Source organism: Chiloscyllium punctatum, chromosome 44, assembly GCF_047496795.1.
Source record: "Chiloscyllium punctatum isolate Juve2018m chromosome 44, sChiPun1.3, whole genome shotgun sequence".
Lineage (NCBI taxonomy): Eukaryota > Metazoa > Chordata > Chondrichthyes > Orectolobiformes > Hemiscylliidae > Chiloscyllium > Chiloscyllium punctatum.
Genome location: NC_092782.1, coordinates 24,502,872 through 24,522,393, shown reverse-complemented (window position 1 = coordinate 24,522,393; position 19,522 = coordinate 24,502,872). Strand labels below are relative to the sequence as shown.

General features: G+C 40.8%; 1 protein-coding gene across 3 annotated transcripts in view; it reads right to left on the bottom strand.

Annotated features, from left to right (window-relative positions):
* Positions 1–4,574: 4,574 nt before the first annotated feature.
* The window catches only part of LOC140466808 (laminin subunit beta-4-like), a 193,289-nt gene continuing 178,341 nt past the window's right edge, over positions 4,575–19,522 (bottom strand). For all 3 annotated transcript variants that reach the window (XM_072562457.1, XM_072562456.1, XM_072562455.1), the window contains 3 exons: positions 14,637–14,813; positions 12,914–13,064; positions 4,575–5,030 (listed from right to left, as the gene is read on the bottom strand). In XM_072562457.1, the coding sequence (XP_072418558.1) occupies positions 4,891–5,030; positions 12,914–13,064; positions 14,637–14,813 (468 nt within the window). In that variant the 3' untranslated portion in view covers positions 4,575–4,890. The remainder of the gene's footprint in view (positions 5,031–12,913; positions 13,065–14,636; positions 14,814–19,522) is intronic.

The following is a 19,522-nucleotide window of genomic DNA, read 5'->3' as shown; positions in this document are numbered from 1 at the left end:
TTTCAAGTTTCACAACATCCTTCTGATAGGATGGAGACCAGAACTGCACGCAATATTGCAAAAATGGCATAACCCATGTCGTGTACAGCCACAACATGACCTCCCATCTCCTGTACTCAATAAAGGAAAGCATACCAAATGCCTTCTTCACTGTCCTATCTACCTCCGACTCCACTTTCAAGGAGCTATGAACTTGCACTCTAAGGTCTCTTAGTTCAGCAACACTTCCTAGGACTTTATCATTAAGTGTATAAGTCTTGCTAAGATTTGCTTTCCCAAAATGCAGACCTCACATTTATCTAAATTAAACCCCATCTGCCACTTCTCAGCCCATTGGCCCATCTGTTCAAGATCCTGTTGTAATCTGAGGTAACTTTCTTCGCTGTCCACTACACCTCCAATTTTGGTGTCATCTGCAAACTTACTAACTAGACCTCTTATGCTTGCATCCAAATCATTTATATAAATGACGAAAAATAATGGACCCAGCACTGATCCTTGTGGCACTCCACTGGTTACAGGCCTCCAGTCTGAAAAACAACCTTCCACCACCACCCTCTGTCTTCTACCTTTGAGCCAGTTCTGTATCCAAATGGCTAGTTCTCCCTGTATTCCGTGAGATCTAACCTTACTCACCATTCTCCCATGGGGAACCTTGTCAAAAGCCTTACTGTGAAGTCCATATAGATCACATCTACCACTCTGCCCTCATCAATCCTCTTTGTTACTTCTTCAAAAAACTCAATCAAGTTTGTAAGATGCAATTTCCCATGCACAAAGCCATGTTGACTATCCCTAATCAGTCTTTGCCTTTCCAAATGCATGTACATCCTTGCCCTCAGGATTCCCTCCACAACTTGCCCACCACCGAGGTCAGGCACACTGGTCTAAAGTTCTCTGGCTTGTCTTTACCACCCTTCTTAAACAGTGGCACCACGTTAGCCAACCTCCAGTCTTCTGACATCTCACCTGTGACTGGGCAATCGCTTTCACTGAGTACACCTGATCAGGTCCTGGGGATTTAATCACTTTTATGTGTTTCAAGACATCCAGCACTTCCTCCGCTGTAATATGGGCATTTTTCAAGATGTCACCATCTATTTCTGTACATCCTATATCTTCCATGTCCTTTTCCACAGTAAATACTGATGCAAAATACTCGTTTAGTATCTCCCCCATTTACAGCGGCTCCTTACAAAGGCCACCTTGCTGATCTTTGAGAGGCCCTATTCTCTCCCTAGTTACCCTTTTGTCCTTAATGTGTTTGTAAAAATCTTTTGGATTCTTCTTTGCCAAAGGTATCTTATGTTCCCTTTTTGCCCTCCTGATTTCCTTCTTAAGTATAGTCCTACTGCCTTTATACACTTCTAAAGATTCATGCGATCTATCTCGTCTATACCTGACATATGCTTCCTTCTTTTTCTTAACCAAACCCTCAATTTCTTTAGTCATCCAGCAATCCCTATACCTACCAGCTTTCCTTTCATCCTAACAGGAATATACTTTCTCTGGACCCTTGTTATCTTATTTCTGAAGGCTTCCCATTTTACAGCCGTCCCTTTACCTGCGAACATCTGCCCCCCCAGTCAGCTTTCGAAAGTTCTTGCCTAATACCATCAAAATTGGCCTTTCCCCAATTTAGAACTTCAACTTTTAGATCTGGTCTATCCTCTTCCATCACTATTTTAAATCTAATAGAATTATGGTCGCTGACACCTCAGTCACCTACCCTGCCTTATTTCCCAAGAGTAGGTCAAGTTTTTTTTACCTTCTCTAGTAGGTACATCCACATATTGATTCAGAAAATGTTCTTGTACACACTTAACAAATTTCTCTCCATCTAAACCCTTAACACCATGGCAATCCCAGTCTCTGTTTGGAAAGTTAAAATCCCGTACCATAACTGCCCCATTCTTCTTACAGATAGCTGAGATCTCCTTAGAAGTTTGTTTCTCAATTTCCCTCTGACTATTGGGGGGTCAATAATACAATCCCAATAAGTTGATCATCCCTTTCTTATTTCTCAGTTCAACCCAAATAACCTTCCTGGATATATTTCCAGGAATATCCTCCCTCAGCACAGCTGTAATGCTATCCCTTATCAAAAATGCCACTCCCTCTCCTCTCTTGCTTCCCTTTCTGCCCTGCTTGTAGCATTTGTATCCTGGAACATTAAGCTGCCAGTCCTGTCCATCCTGTAATTACATTTCTGTAATTTCTATGATATCCCAGTCCCATGTTCCTAACTGAGTTCATCTGCCCTCCCTGTTAGGCCACTTGCACTGAAATAAATGCAGTTTATCAGTCCTACCTTGTTCTCTGCTTTGTCCCTGCCTGCCCTGACTGACTCACTTCTGTTCTCAACTGTACCGTCTCAGGTTAATCTCTTCCCTCACTATCTCCCTGAGTCCCACCCCCAACCTTACTAGTTTAAATCATCCCAAGCATCCCTAGCAAATCTCCCTGCCAGTATACCCAGAAGCGATTCCAGTGATCCAAAAATGTGAATCCTTCTCCCATACACCAGCTCCTTAGCCATGCATTTATTTGCTCTATCCTTCTATTCTTGCCCTCACTAGCTCATAGCGCTGTGAGTAATCTAGATATTACTACTCTCAAGGATCTCCTTTTTAAATTCCTGCCTAACTCTCTATAGTTTCCCTTCAGAATTTCATCCTTTTCCCTTCCTATGTCATTGGTTCCAATGTGTAAAATAACTGGGGCCTCTCCCCTTTGAAAACATTCTGCACCCTCTCTGAGACACCCTTGATTCTGGCACAAATGAGAAAACACATCATTCTGATTTTTTGCTGCAGTCCACAGAAACGCCTGTCTGTGCCTCGGACTAGAGAGTGCCCTAACACAGTTGATGTCTTGGAACCCGACATACCCTTCATTGCATTAGAGCTAGTCTCGATACCAGAAACTTGGCTGTTCGTGCTACGTTCCCCTGAGAATCCATCACCCCCTACATTTTCCAAAACAGCATACTTGTTTGAAATGGGGATAGCCACATAAGGCTCCTGCACTACCTGCCTGCCTCTATTACCTTTCCTGGAGTTAACCCATCTATGTGACAGTATCTGTAATTTTTCTCCCTTCTTATAACTGCCATCCATTACACCCTACTTGCTTTTGTAAATTCCTCATTGCCTCTGACTGTCTCTCCAACTGATCCATTCGATCTGATAGGATTCGCAACCAATGGCATTTATTGCAGATATAATCCTCAGTAACCCGTAAACTCTCCTTAAACTCCCACATCTGACAAGAAGAGCATATGACCCTACTAAAGGTCACTTTTGCTTCTTTCAATATATAACCCAGAAAATAGCACTGTCTTATTCCTCTACAAAACACAGCTCCAGGCTAACTTAATAATTATGGCTTATATTTTTAAGTTTAATCAAGAGACACAACTTAAAAAAACATATAATCAAGAAAGAACCCACTCTACTCACTACTGCAGACTTACTGTTAGGCTACACTTAAAAATATTCACTTATCTGTTTCTATGCTGGGACCTCTCCCAGACAGGTTCCTCCAAGGTTAGTTGTGAATTTCACTGTTTGTTAATTTTCCCAGACGCACTCCAATGTCCAGTTATACATGAATTCAAACAACAAAGGCAGTAATTGTGCAGGTTCACTGCTGTGTCAGTTAGCATTGTGGGTTTTTCTCTTTCACTCTCTCTCTCTCTCTCCTGCTTCCTTTGTCTGCTCCTCTCCCTTTGAAATTGCTGGGTTTTTTTCCAAAGTTCCAAAACAAGGCAATAGCATATAAAACAGTAATTGCTGCTCCTAGCATTTGAGGAAATCACCTCCAACACTGAAAATACCTCAAAAAAGGAGTAGCCTGTTACAGCCAGAAATTTTCCCCATCCTCCATCTTGGATTACCCAGACAATTAACTCTGCTAACTGCAAAATGCATCAAATGGTCTCATACATCTGGCAAAGAGGTTACATTTGTGACTTTGTATACATTGGTCCCTTGCATTGTGGGCTGCCTTATGCTTTTAAAGAAAAGGCAACAAGAAAGATAGATAGATATGACAGTTTAAGAAGAAATTCACCAAAGATCCTTGCACAGCACCTTCTGAAGCCATGACCACTTCCATCCAAAACAAGGACAGCAGAATCATTGGAGCACCATTAGCTTCGAGCTCCCCCAAGCTACTCACCCTCCTGACTTTGAAATACATCACTGTTCCTTCATTTTTGCTGGGTCAAAATCCTGGAATTCCCTTCCTACTAGTATTGTGGATCAACCTACAACACCTGGATTACAGCCGTTCAAGAAAGCAGCTCACCACCACCTTCTCCAGGGCAAACATGGATAGGTAATTAATGCTGGACAGTCAGTGATGCCCATGTCCCACAAATGAATTTTAAAAATTGCAAAGATTGTTAACAAGTAATCTTAAGGAAAGAGAGCAAAGTGCAAAGTCATTTTGTCAGGAAATTATGTCAGTTCATGGACATCACAATTGATTAGGGGTCCAATGCATTGACGATACGTTCCTTCTTGTGCCTTTGTAAATGGTTTATTAGCAATCAAATGGAATGTTAACTGTTTGCACGGTGCTCAAAATTGTTGTTTTTATTGCAACCTGTAACTGTACAACCTCCAAATAATGAACATGCTGAATGAATACTCAAGGAAACAACATCTGTAAGTTCAGTTTGTATAAATATTAGTGCTATATTGCTCCAGTGATTGGACTGTGAAGAGCAAAACATTCAAAAAATTTACAAGATATCACATTTCCACATCAATATTAGGATTTTGAAAAAGAATTATACACTTTACATTATGTAAGATTTAAAATCTTTTAATTTTAAAAGTTATAAGGATAAGTGATAATATTAAGGGACAAGATTGAAATTTTCTATGGAAAACAGTCAACATAGTGAGAGAGCTTGCTGTCAATAAATGCTTTAATGCTGGTCACATTTTGTTCAAGGTCAGACAAGTAATCTTCTTTCTCTTTTATTTTCTGATATCCATCTTGTAACTTCTTCTCCAAGGCTGTAAGTGCAGAGAACTAGATCATTTAGTATTGCAAGGTAAATCACTAGTTACAATGTATTGTTCTCGCGATTAGATTATCAGTCAACAGTTTTTATTTGGCCCCAATTGCTGCTGACATTAGTGATGCATTTCCTGTGTCACACCCTGATTGGAGATGGTTCAATCTTCAGAGATATTCATATGGTGCCTGTAGCATTATATGAGGCTATCCAAAGTCTTTGGAAATCCAAGCATTCAATTTTGTTTGCTATTCCTCTTCTTTTGGAAAATTAATAAAGTTTAATAAACTTTTAAGTAAAGCTTCAATCATCTCTGCAATATAGATTTGCATTATACTGTTGAAAATTACCAACATCTTTTCAAACAGCAGCTTGGACACAGCCTGAAGAAAAAGTGAATATTTTTGCAACTTTCACCAGTGAAAATTGAAAAACGGGACTCACAGAAATGAGCACCTCTGCTCATTAAGATACATCCCTAAGGCAATCTCCCACATTCAACTTTAATTCTCCAGTGCTGTTTAAGCTCCATTCGTGACCTAGGAATCCTTGCTCTTAGGTAAGTAGCTGTTTTAACACATGTTCTACCTTCTAAACAAAATGTCCCAGTCAAACTGGGGGAGAAAATAGTTTTGGTATGCTTTTCAAAGTTTATTTGTTTTGGTCCAAGCTTTATGTGTGACAGATAACTTCTAGTCATAGTGAACTATTGGGATCAATCAAATGTACATGGATACTGCTGCCCATTATTGCTGGTTTGATCGTCTTTAAAATGGTGAGAGAATGATTTCTTTAGAAAGAAATCTTGTGGGTGTGGGCTGCGCTGGCAATGCCAATGTTTTTAGATGAGATTACTTACAGTGTGGAAACAGGCCCTTCGGCCCAACAAGTCCACCCCCCCCCCCGCCGAAGCGCAACCCACCCATACCCCTACATTTACCCCTTACCAAACACTACGGGCAATTTAGCATGGCCAATTCACCTGACCTGCACATCTTTGGACTGTGGGAGGAAACCAGAGCACCTGGAGGAAACCCGCGCAGACACAGGGAGAACGTGCAAACTCCACACAGTCTGTTGCCTGAGGCAGGAATTGAACCCAGGTCTCTGGTGCTGTGAGGCAGCAGTGCTAACCACTGTGCCACTGTGCCGCCCCTAGGTGCATGAGCAGAAGATTGATTAAAATCCTAATTTTACATACAGGTCATTCTGCTATAATGCGTGTTTCATCAGTGTGAATTGGCTATAACGCGATTCATGAATTGTAGATGTTGTTTGGATAAGGCGAACTTTCTAGCAATTTTCTATTATCGATCTTCTACAGTGATATTGCATAGTGGGATTTCCTATAGCACAAAGCTGCAGAGGAACACAACTGTCACATTATAGCAGAAGGACCTGTATTATGTTGTCATGCGAACTCTCAGTAAAGATTAGTTAAACATTTCCATACATTACACTATTGTTTTGAAAAACCATTAAGAATGATAAGTCTAATTTTTCTGACATTTAGTATTAACTAAAAATTAAAAATAGATGTGAAGGCAAACAGTGAGAATGAGACAAAGAGTCTACAGAGAGATATAGACAGGTTAAGCGAGTGGGCAAAAACTTGGCAAATGGAATATGGAGGAGTGGAATATTATTTAAAAGGAGAAAGACTGTGGAAAACTGCAACACATGGATTTAGGAGTCCTTGTTCATGACTGACAAAATTCTAGAGTCCACTTTCAGTGGGTAATAGGGAAGGCAAATGGAATGTTGCCCTTTATTTCAAAAGGAGTGGAATATTAAAATAGGGAAGTCGTACTAAAACTATACAAGGCACTGATCACATCATATGTAGAATACTGTTAACAGTTTTGGCCATTATCTAAGGAAAGATACTCTCGAAATGGAGGTGGTTCAGGGATGGTTCGCTAGATTGGGAGGGATTGTCATATGTGGAGTGGTTGAATAGAAGGGGCCTGTACTCACTGGAGTTTAGAAAAATGAGAGGACACCTTATTAAAACATATACGATTTTTAAGGGGCTTGACAGGGCAGATGTGGAGAGTTCCAACTGAGGGAAAGTCTAGGACTAGAGGTCATAATCTCAGAGTAAGAGGTTATTCATTTAAGACATGAATGAGGATGCATTTATTTTCATAGAGGGTAGTGAATCTGGATTTCTTTACTGCAGAGAGCTGTAGAGAATGGATCATTAGAATATTCAAGGCTGAAAAAGACAAATTCTTAATCAATACAGGAATCGAGAGTAATGGGGAAAAGGCAAGAAAATGGCATTTAAGATTATCAGATGATCTCATTAAATGGTGGAGCTGAATGGCCTATGTCTTATTGTCTTACTGTTTAAAACATGTAAATTCTGTCTTTTTCCGCTCTTAGACTGGGGTATTCCCCAAAATCCTTAGCCAGCAATTTCCAAATGCGCATCCACTTCTAATTGGAAGGACAAGGGCAGCAGATATGTGAGAACACCATTAGAACATAGAACAATACAGCACAGAACAGGCCCTTCGGCCCACGATGTTGTGCCGAACTTCTATCCTAGATTAAGCACCCATCCATGTACCTATCCAAATGCCGCTTAAAGGTCGCCAATGATTCTGACTCTACAACTCCCATGGGCAGCGCATTCCATGCCCCCACCACTCTCTGGGTAAAGAACCCACCCCTGACATCTCCCCTATACCTTCCACCCTTCACCTTAAATTTATGTCCCCTTGTAACACTCTGTTGTACCTGGGGAAAAAGTTTCTGACTGTCTACTCTATCTATTCCTCTGATCATCTTATAAACCTCTATCAAGTCACCCCTCATCCTTCGCCGTTCCAACGAGAAAAGGCCGAGAACTCTCAACCTATCCTCGTACGACCTACTCTCCATTCCAGGCAACATCCTGGTAAATCTTCTCTGCAGCCTCTCCAAAGCTTCCACATCTTTCCTAAAGTGAGGCGACCAGAACTGCACACAGTACTCCAACTGTGGCCTAACCAAAGTCCTGTACAGCTGCAACATCACTTCACGACTCTTGAATTCAATCCCTCTGCTAATGAACGATAATACTCCATAGGCCTTCTTACAAACTCTATCCACCTGAGTGGCAACCTTCAAAGATCTATGTACATAGACCCCAAGATCCCTCTGTTCCTCCACCTGACTAAGAACCCTACCATTAACCCTGTATTCCGCATTCTTATTTGTTCTTCCAAAATGGACAACCTCACACTTGGCAGGGTTGAACTCCATCTGCCACTCCTCAGCCCAGGTCTGCATCATATCTAAGTCCCTCTGCAGCCGACAACAGCCCTCCTCACTGTCCACAACTCCACCTATCTTCGTATCATCTGCAAATTTACTGACCCACCCTTCGACTCCCTCATCTAAGTCATTAATAAAAATTACAAACAGCAGAGGACCCAGAACTGAACCGTGCGGAACTCCACTTGTAACTGGGCTCCAGGCTGAATATTTACGATCTACCACCACTCTCTGCCTTCGACCGGTTAACCAGTTTTCTATCCAATTGGCCAAATTTCCCTCTATCCCATGCCTCCTGACTTTCCGCATAAGCCTACCATGGGGAACCTTATCAAATGCCTTACTAAAATCCATGTACACTACATCCACTGCTCTACCCTCATCCACATGCTTGGTCACCTCCTCAAAGAATTCAATAAGACTTGTAAGGCAAGACCTACCCTTCACAAATCCGTGCTGGCTGTCCCTAATCAAGCAGTGTCTTTCCAGATACTCGTAAATCCTATCCCTCAGTACTCTTTCCATTACTTTGCCTACCACAGAAGTAAGACTAACTGGCCTGTAATTCCCGGGGTTATCCCTATTCCCTTTTTTGAACAGGGGCACAACATTCGCTACTCTCCAGTCCCCTGGTACCACCCCCGTTGCCAGTGAAGACGAGAAGATCATTGCCAATGGTACTGCAATTTCCTCTCTTGCTTCCCACATAATCCTAGGATATATCCCGTCAGGCCCAGGGGACTTGTCTATCCTCAAGTTGTTCAAAATGTCCAACACATCTTCCTTCCTAACAGGTATCTCTTCTAGCTTATCAGTCCGTTTCACACTCTCCTCTTCAACAATACGGTCCCTCTCGTTCGTAAATACTGAAGAGAAGTACTTGTTCAAGACCTCTCCTATCTCTTCCGACTCAATACACAGTCTCCCACTCCTGTCCTTGATCGGACCTACCCTTGTTCTCGTCATTCTCAGGTTTCTCACATACGCATAGAATGCCTTGGGGTTATCCTTGATCCTATCCGCCAAGGATTTTTCATGCCCTCTCTTAGCTCTCCTAATCCCTTTCTTCAGGTCCCTTCTGGCTATCCTGTATCCCTCCACTGCTCTGTCTGAACCCTGTTTCCTCAACCTTATGTAAGCCTCCTTCTTCCTCTTTACTAGACCTCTCTCGTCAACCAAGGCTCCCTCACACGACCATTTCTTTCCTGCCTGATCTGTACATACATATCAAGGACACGTCGTATCTGCTCCTTGAAAAAGTTCCACATTTCCACGACATCCTTCCCTGACAGCCTATGCTCCCAACGTATGCTCCTCAAATCCTGTCTTACAGCATCATAATTTCCCTTCCCCCAATTGTAAAATCTTCCTTGTTGTGCGCACCTATCTCTCGCCATAACCAAGGTGAAAGTCACAGAATTGTGGTCACCATCACCAAAATGTTCACCCACTAACAAGCCCACCACTTGTCCCGGTTCATTACCGAGTACCAAATCCAATATGGCCTCCCCTCTGGTTGGACACTCTACATACTGCGTTAGAAAAGCTTCCTGGACACACTGCACAAACACCGCCCCATCCAATCTACTTGATCTAAAGAGCTTCCAATCAATATTTGGGAAGTTGAAGTCGCCCATGACTACGACCCTGTGGCTTCTGCACCTTTCCAAAATCTGTTTCCCAATCTGTTTCTCCACATCTCTGCTGCTATTGGGGGGCCTATAATAAACACCCAACAAGGTGACTGCACCTTTCCTATTTCTGACTTCAGCCCATACTACCTCCAGAGGCAGATCCCCCTCAAACTTCCTTTCTGCAGCCGTTATACCATTTCTAATTAGCAATGCCACCCCCCCCTCCTTTTTTACCACCCTCCCTAATCTTACTGAAACATCTGTAACCAGGAACCTCCAATAGCCATTCCTGTCCCTCATCTATCCATGTTTCTGTGATGGCCACAACATCGTAGTCCCAAGTACCGATCCACGCCTTAAGTTCACCCACCTTATTTCTGATACTCCTTGCGTTGAAGTATACACACTTGAACCCATCTCTGTGTCCGCAAGTAGTCCCTGTCAGTGCTACCTTCTCCACAGGCTCCCTACAGTCTTGGGCATCCTGACACACAGCTAGCTTACTTGCTGGACTACAAGTCCGGATCCCATCCCCCTGCCAAATTAGTTTAAACCCCCCCCGAAGAGTGCTAGCAAACCTACCCCCCAGGATATTGGTGCCCTTCTGGTTCAGGTGCAACCCATCCTGTTTATACAGGTCCCACCTTCCCCAGAATGCAGTCCAATTGTCCAAATATCTGAAGCCCTCCCTCCTACACCATCCTTGCAGCCACGTGTTCAACTGCACTCTCTCCCTATTCTTTGCTTCTCTGTCACGTGGCACCGGCAACAACCCAGAGATGACGACTCTGTCTGTCCTAGCAAGTTCCCCTCCAACCCATTCACCATCCTGACTTGGAAATCTATCATTGTTCCTTCACTGTCACAAGATCAAATTCCTAAAAATCCCTCCTCAATGGCATTGTGGGTCAACCCACAGCTTTGTGGACTGCAATGGTTCAAGAGGTAACTCACCACCACCTTCTCAAGGGCAACTAGGAATGGGCAATAAATGCTGGCCCAGCCAGTAACACCCATGTCCCATGAGTTAATAAAAAAAACTCCACGAGGGCAGCTGTAACTACAGAGGAACCTCAATTATCCGAATGCCTTGGGCGGGGAGTACTTTGTTCAGATAATTGAATGCCGGAAAACACAGTTTAGCAATCTTGTCTGGATAATTGGTTTACACTGCTGGTGTCTTATTTAAAACCCAGCTGCACTCTATGTCAGAGTCAAGAATAGCCCTCATACTCAACCAATAAGGAGGACATAGCCACTTCAAAGAAAGCAAGCTGGAGATCTTCATGGATGATATGGGTGGAGGTGGGGGAGACAACCTCACAATGGCATGCCACTGGAACATGCCAGCCTGGATCCAAATCTCTACACACTTCAGGGCTGTGCCTCAGGTGAAGTGGGATGCATGGCATTCAGGAAGAAAGTCAGTGATCTTCTATGCTCCAGAATGGTAAGAGCCCATAATCTTTTCACTATTATCATACACTCACAGGGTCACTTACTCTGCCACTGCACTTGCCTCTCATCAAGGCTCAGGAACTGCAGCTCTCACTGTTGCATACATCATACGTACTCAACACCTCTCACCCACCTCAGCCCATGTAACTAGTTACCCATGCCTTCCTCTGCAATCCTACTCACTCACTGCGGATTGCAGTGGGTTTCTTTGATTAGGAAGGGAAACTGACATAATCAGGCTGGTGAGCCTGATGTCAGTGGTGGGGAAGCTGTTGGGAGAAAGTACTGAGAGATAGAATTTATTCAGATTTGGAAATGAATTGACTTGTTAATGATAGGCAGCATGGGTTTGTGCAAGAAAGGTCATGTCTGACCAATTTGATAGAGTGTTTTGAGGACGTGAAAAGAATGATTGATGAGGGACAGAATGTTGTCTACATGGACTTTAGTAAAGCTTTTGACCAGATACTGCATGGCAGGCTGGTACAGAAGGTACAGTTTCATGGAATTCGTGGTGAGCTGGCTAGATGGATACATAACTGGCTTGGTCATAGAAGATAGAGAATAATGGCGGTAAGGTGCTTATCAGAATGGAGATCAGTAACTAGCAATGTTCTGCAGGGATGTTATTTATAATATATCTAATTGATCTGCAGGAAAATATAGGTAGTCTGATTAGTAAGTTTGCAGATGATAGCAAAATTGGCAAAGTTGCAGATAGTGAGGAGGATTGTCAAAAGATACAGTGGGATATAGACAGATTGCAGATCTGGGCAGGGAAATATCAGATGGAGTTTAATCCAGACAAATGCATTTTGGAAGATCAAATTCAGGTATGAATTATACAACAAAATAGCAGAACCCTTCAGGGTATTGACATACAAAGGAATCTGGGCATATAGGTCCACAGATCCCTGCCTGCCTTCATTGGCTGGGGCATCAAGTATAAAAGTTGGCAAGTTATGTTAACAGCTGTACAAAACTTTAGTTAGGCCACATCTTCAATATTGCGTGTTGTTCGGGTCACCACACTACAGAAGGATGTGAATGCTTTGGAGAGGATGCAGAGAAGGTTTACTAGGATGTAGCCTGGTCTGGAGGGTTTTGGTTGTGAGGAGAGATTGCAGAGACTCGGATTCTTTTCACTGGAAAGACAGAGGCTGAGGCTCGACCTGATAGAAGTCCACAAAATTATGAGGGCTATTGATAGGGTGGGTAGTCAGAGGCTTTTTCCCAAGGTGGAAAGGTCAATTACAAAAGGGCATAGGTTCAAGGTGAGAGGGGCACAGTTTCTGAGAGATGTGCAGGTGTTGGATGTCTGGAATGCACTGACGTTGGAGATGGTAGAAACAAGCACGTTAGCAATGTTTAAAGTATATCTTGATAGACACATGAACACGAGGTGAACACAGGGATAGAAACCACACTTGAAGAATAAGTCGCGGGACTAAATAAGGAACAGGAATTAGTGCAAGCTGGGTGGGCCAAAGGGCCTGTTCCTGTGCTGTGTTATATTAGTGTATACCTGTAATTCTTTGTAGTTTTTCTTCCAGGTCTTTTGCTAAATCAGCAGCGTCTTGTTGTAGTTGTTCTGCTTTCTGTTTTCCATCAGGTGGAATCTCTTGAACATTGATGTTGCTTAATTTTACATAAGTCTCGTTCATTTTTTGAAATTCCTTCAGTAATCAAAACATAAACAAGCCCTCAAATAAACCGGGTCATTTACAAGTAGCAGATAAAAGTAAAAGACAGTTAAGTGAGAAAAATGGTTTAAATATAAGACAATAGAACCTTAAACAGGCTCCACTGAGCTTAAACATGCTCATTACGAGAGCAACTTAAAACCAATTTCATTGTTCTGTTCTTAATTTATACTCTTCTGCTTACCTTTGTTTCAAATGTTTACGCCTTTCCCCCAAAAGTGGTCTATCTGACTTTGGTCTAACTATTACTTTGTAATAAATTATCATTATTGCTTTTTCCTCCATATGAGTTCAACTTTGGTTTCTTTTCTGATAATTATCATCACTCCTCATTGCTGGCATTGGCCAAATGCACTATCCAGTTGTGAAAAGATAATATGCTAATTGGTTTTTTTATTTTGAATCAACCTTTTCAGACGTGTTAATACACAGCTCTGCCAGAGTAGGACTGAACCCAGATCCTGGGAATAAGAGTCCTCAAGCTTGTTTTGCCCAGATTTGAACAGGGGACCTGTATGCATCAGATGAACAAGATAACCACAGGATACTGAAAAACAATGTTAAATCAGAACTGTTACTTCTTCATCAAACAGAGTCACTGAAATAATGTCACACTGGTGCGATTCAAACCCATACCTCCAGACAAACTTAAACCTAGTCTCCTTAACCATTCAGCCAAACTGCCTGCCATACTGGCATGCTGTACTATTGGGTTTTTTGTATTAAGATTTGCTAATTGTCGGACATGTTCCTTACACACAAGTTAATAAACATCATTAAATAAAAATATAGCTTCTACACATAATATGACTTAATATCACATATTGAAGGTCGTAGCTCCATTGTCTGGACACCTCAGGCCTTTGATGGAGCAGAGAATTTGACAGATGACAGAAAGCCCCAAGTGCAATACAGTACCACACGCCATCCCCTCATCCAGCATGTCACCTGAGTGCCTGCTCCCACTGGCTAACTTGGCCTCAGCTCTGATATCTCAAAGAGGACGTTGTGCCAGTGCTGAAGGAAGACAACTTCAAAGATGCACTTCAGAATACCAGCACCTTCTGGTGGAGTTCTGTGAGTGACAAGAAGGAGGGGATCTAACCAGGATACCAAGTTGTAAAATTGATTTATCTCCAGCAATAAACTTTGCTGATAACTAAGTTTTGAACCTCTGACAAGAATTTCAAAATTGTACTGCTGAGAATAAAACAGAGGGCCTTCTTAAACTGGCCATATTGTGGATGCTGGACCAACACAGGTGACAAACTACAGAGGTCATCACATTAGAGATTGCTAGATATCGGAAGTACAATCTGTGCTTTAAGTGGAAAGTAGGCCATTGATCCAAGTCACTTTTTATGCTCTACACATCACCCTCTGCCTCATTTCACCTAATCTTATCAATGTATCTAACTATTCACTTTTCCTTACATGTTTTTCTAGCTTATTCCTAAATGTGTCAATGCTAGGTGCTTCACCCACTCCCTTTAGGACTCATTCATTGCATTATAACTTTGTCAGAGATAAGATTAAAATAATTACTTGCTCAGCTTCCTCTGCGTGAGCTTTTGCTCGGTTCGCTTTCTCCTTTGCCTTTTGCGCCATTATCTTGTTGTTATCCGTCTTGTTTTTCACTTCTTCAGCTTCATTTTGGAGCTTTGTTACATTGTTCATTAACTGCATTAGAGTCTCAAAAATTGACTCAATTTTCTTATTAATCTGTCATGAGGCGATTAATATATGAAAATATCAATATTATAAGTAGACAAAAATTGCAAATCAATGATTTTTTATTGATCTAAGTTTTAATCTTGCAGGACCTTCAAATTAAAACCTCATTTAAAGAGGTGTATTACAACACTAGCCTGGTAACACAAGAAAAAGTAATATATGGAGAACTGAGAAGAGGAACAAAGTGATTTTAAATGCTAAGAAGGTGTATAAAAAAATGTTGGCAGGTAAGATAAAAGTTAAATGAGAAAATAAAAGTTAAATGAGAAAGATTTCGAAAAGTAAAAAAGCAATAGAATGCTTTAAAATAGGGTGAAACGCATTATATATGGAAAAGTAAATCATTTGCAGAATGAAACAAGGACATATACTAAATGAGCATTTTGCTTCAATTTTCAAAGAAGAGTATTAAATAAGTGTGGAAACAAGTGTATAAGGGAAGAAGATACACTTTTGAGTAAGTTGACTATAGATAGGGGATATTATGGTGGGATTCACATTGGAAAGAACTTTGGGCTGGCTAGTATATATCATGGAGTTCTGGAAGAAATTAAAGAGAGAAGCAGTAATTGATCAGTTGATAGCTCTCTTACATCTGAGTTAGTAATTTGTAGAGTTGGTTCTCGTTCTAAGGGTTGATTGCAAAAAACAAGAATGAGAATCCAATGCAGTACTGAGAGAAGGTTGGACTATTAGAGGAGCTTTTTTTGGAAGTGAAACTGAGACCCCATCTGTTCTTCCAGGTGAATGTAAACAATCTTAAGACAAAATTATGATCCCTAGACTTTGACCATTGTCTTAATTTAGTTGAAACAGAACATTCTTGGATGAGGGATGGTGTGAATTTTTTAGTGGTTTGTTGACTATATTGGTAAAGATTATAATTGATGGGCAGTATTTGATTAAGGGCTGATATCACATATGTACAAAATAGGGAACAGTGAGGACTGGAGTGCATCATGGAGGCAGTGAAGCCCGCAGATGCTGGATGCCGGAGTCAATAGATGTGAAGCTGGAAAAGCACAACATGTCAGACAGTATATGAGAAGCAGGCAAATCAATGTTTAGGCTGAAACTCGTGGTCTGAAACATTGACTTTCCTGCTCCTTGGATGCTGTCTGACCTGCTGTGCCCTCTCAGCTTCACACCTATTGACTCTGGCATGCATCATGTTGCCAGAATCCAAGTTTTAATCTAAATTTGTTAAGTTTCTTGGAACCATTTGATTTTTTTGTTATTATGTCCCTTTGAAGGGCTGCTATGATTTAATTCACTTCATTAGATTTAGTTTGGACTAATTTATTTCAATTGGTCTCAAAAAGAATGTAAACAGGCTCATATGGAACATTGAGATATATAGTTAGGAGGTAGAGATCTGTAAGTTGCCTCCTCTGAATAAACCTACCAAGAGATAGGGGTTGTGACTTGGTCCAAACTTTGCCACTTAGCTTAGATCCATTTAACCTGAAGTTATACCAAACTCTGCTCAATGTGTGGCTGGGGATCTATGTCAAGCCCAACTGAAAATCAATTGTGAGCTTTCACAGCAAAACAGAGAGGAGAAGGCAGCCATTCCTGCTGTATGCAGACTCGGAGATTCTTCCAGGCTGTAAGTCTGAAAGTAGGTGCAACTGTTCCAGATAGAAGGAATGATTGCTTCCAAATCATGAAGTGGAATACTCGTGAGGCCAGAACTCGGCTCATAGGAATAAAGCTTTTTTGTGGTGATTTGAGATGAACAAATCACCAGTAGGTGCTATGCTGCTGAAAACCCATTCAGACATGCTCAGAAGATTGAATGAAGATGACTTTGTTTAGAAGGACACAGAAAGATTCACACTGGCATGGCACCGAGAATGGAAGCTAGATACAGAGATTCCTTACACTGTGGAAGCAGGCCATTCAGGCCATAGAGTCCACTGTTAAATTGCTGGTAGACATTTGCGACTTGTGATGTAGTTTTGTGTGATTTACATATATTTTAGCATAATCTATTTTTAGAGTTCGGGTTTTGTGGGGTGTGGGTTTTACATTTTGTGTGTAAAGGGATTTAATAACGATCTTGTCAGTATTTCTGGAGACTCTTAAACAAAAACTAGTATGCTAGAGATAATACATGGAGTGTTAATGAGAATTGTTTTGCACTGGGAAAATTTTATGAATGAACCGAGTAAATATTGAAGAACATTAGGCTGCTTTCAGTTGAAAAAGTCAGGATTTTTTCTTTGCCTAGGGGAAATACCCACAGCTTGAAAACATATTGGCTTCAATTTATACACATCCTGACTGGATGTGGATGTATGACACAGTTCTCCTGGAGCAAGGAGTTAGTTCAGATAAGTTAGAAATGGGTCCCTCACTAAAATGTTTTTAAAGTTTGAAGTTCCAGAACCTAAGTGTATGTTTAGAGTACTAAAGGGGTTATTTGAAGTTTAAGTTCAGATTTGTGAATATTAAAGGGAAAGGTTATCAAACCCTTAAGTCTAAGGATTGAAAGCACCAGTTAAGTCAAACCAATAGATCTCATGGAGAAGAGAACTCTCTGGTGTTTGAATATCGTAAAGGGATGTTATTGGGAAAGATGAAATTTTGTATTTTACTGTGTGTTTTGAAATTTTTAAAACTGTGTTATATGTAAATAGCTTGGTTTATTCTATTCGATTTTATATTTTCTTCTATTTTATTGTTAAAACCAAATATGCAGGATTGTGTGCTTATCATTCAGTGAGAGACCACTTTGATAAATTCGAAAAGAAAAACAAAATCAGATGTATCAAGCTGGATTTCAGTCTGAGATCTGACTTGTACAGTAATAGCGTCAGCTGGGATCGTAACAAACTTTAAATTCAAGGCTACATATATGCTAATAATATGTATAACTATGACACGAGGGTTTTTGGTTGTGTTAACAACTTAGTAGAGTAATAGTTTTTCTACAGTCACTAACAGTATTTTGTCAATATCAGTTTAACTTTGTTAATGTAAAAATCTTCAAAATATGAGATAATGATATGTGATTCCTTTGTTTTGCTCACTGGGAAATGTTATATTTTCTTAATTATAAATCTCTACAGGAATGAATACACTGATCTTTATCTGCAGTTCACATCACAAAAACAGGTTAATGATCATTATCACTTTACTGTTTATAGGCATTTGTGTTCAATTTGGCTGCCACAATTCCTACATTACACCAGTGCCTGCAGTTTGCAAGTGTTTTGTTGACTGTAAGGTGCATTGGGATGTGTAGTGGTTTTGAAGGACATTATATAACTGCAAATCTTCCTTACTTCATTACCAATGTAACCGAAATGCTCAAAATGTCTAAAGCCTAAGCAAAGATAGTTATAAACAAAAATCAAAATCAAAAACTGAATTGTTGAGCGGCAATTGAAATAATTATATGTAACCACACTATAAATGCATTGAAAAAGAATGTGTTATAATATTATTGCACTCAGTGACTTGAGAAATAATCCCTTAAAGGTCTATGTTAATCCACTCAGTTCTTTTAGAAACATGAAAAATTATTAACTACAGAACACTGTTTAACTTCCTTACTGGCCAAAGTGCTCCCTTGACAACCTTTCCCATTTCCTTAGTAGTTATTAAACAAGCAGTTATCTGCCACCAGTGAAAATGAATCTAATATATTGTTGCTATGACAGCATTGTGTAAAACGAGTCTTTCAAAAAGGGAAAGCAAATTAGAAACAAGACTGTATGGGCAGGACTTTTAGTTTTGGACCAGGAACTGACCTCAGGACCAAACTGGGAACTTGACCCTGTGATATATCAAGAGCCCATAGCGATTTTTGCCTAAATTGTCCAATTAGCACACACCCGTACAAACTAAGCGTTGCAGGCTGCTTCTCAAAGCTGAGAAATCAAGTCCTATGCTGATGGACAGAAGCCTGCTCTTACAGGTAGGGAACAAAAAGAAAACTCACCCATTTGCTTAGCAAATTTGGCAGAACTGAAGCAAAAGCATATGGTCACAATTGTTAGACCATCTTTACAACCAGGAAGGCACCAGGTCCTCAGAGCATCCTCTCCTGCTGACCGTTGATTTTTCTGTGCCCTAATCTGCTCCCAAAAAGCTACCTCCAGACAGCTTTCATGCTCCAACTGCTACTGAGGGCCAACAAGCTGACTGGAAAGTTCCATTCATCCTCTGACAATTGGTGCTTGTGAGTGAGTAGCTGTTCTGTCCCTGCACCAGGTCTCTCCAGGCTGGCTTGAAGGCAGGATGGTACCAATACACTGATGTGCAGTGCAAAGTTAGGTGCTTACCTATTACCATTGTCATCAGGGAAAGAAAATTCTGCCCTATATTTTAATAGAAACAGGAATGCATAAACAAAGTGATTCAGTTTATGTTCCTTTCTAAGAGGATTACAGATTTTTATCAGAATCTTAATCAAGTGGCATGTGCTAACATCTGTCATCATCCTTCCAAATGATAAATTTTGATTGAAAATTATTGCAACGTTTAATATTAAGCAATGGGGTCAACGCATGCTAATGCCTACCTGACTTTTAGTTTTGTCTCTGGGATGAGTGTCAATGACAAACTCAACATTTATTTCCCTTCTCTAATTGCCTTTGAACTCAATGGCTTCTTATACCATTTCAGAACATAGTGTGTTGACCTGGAGCTCATACGGAGTATGATAGGATATTACTAAACCAAATTCA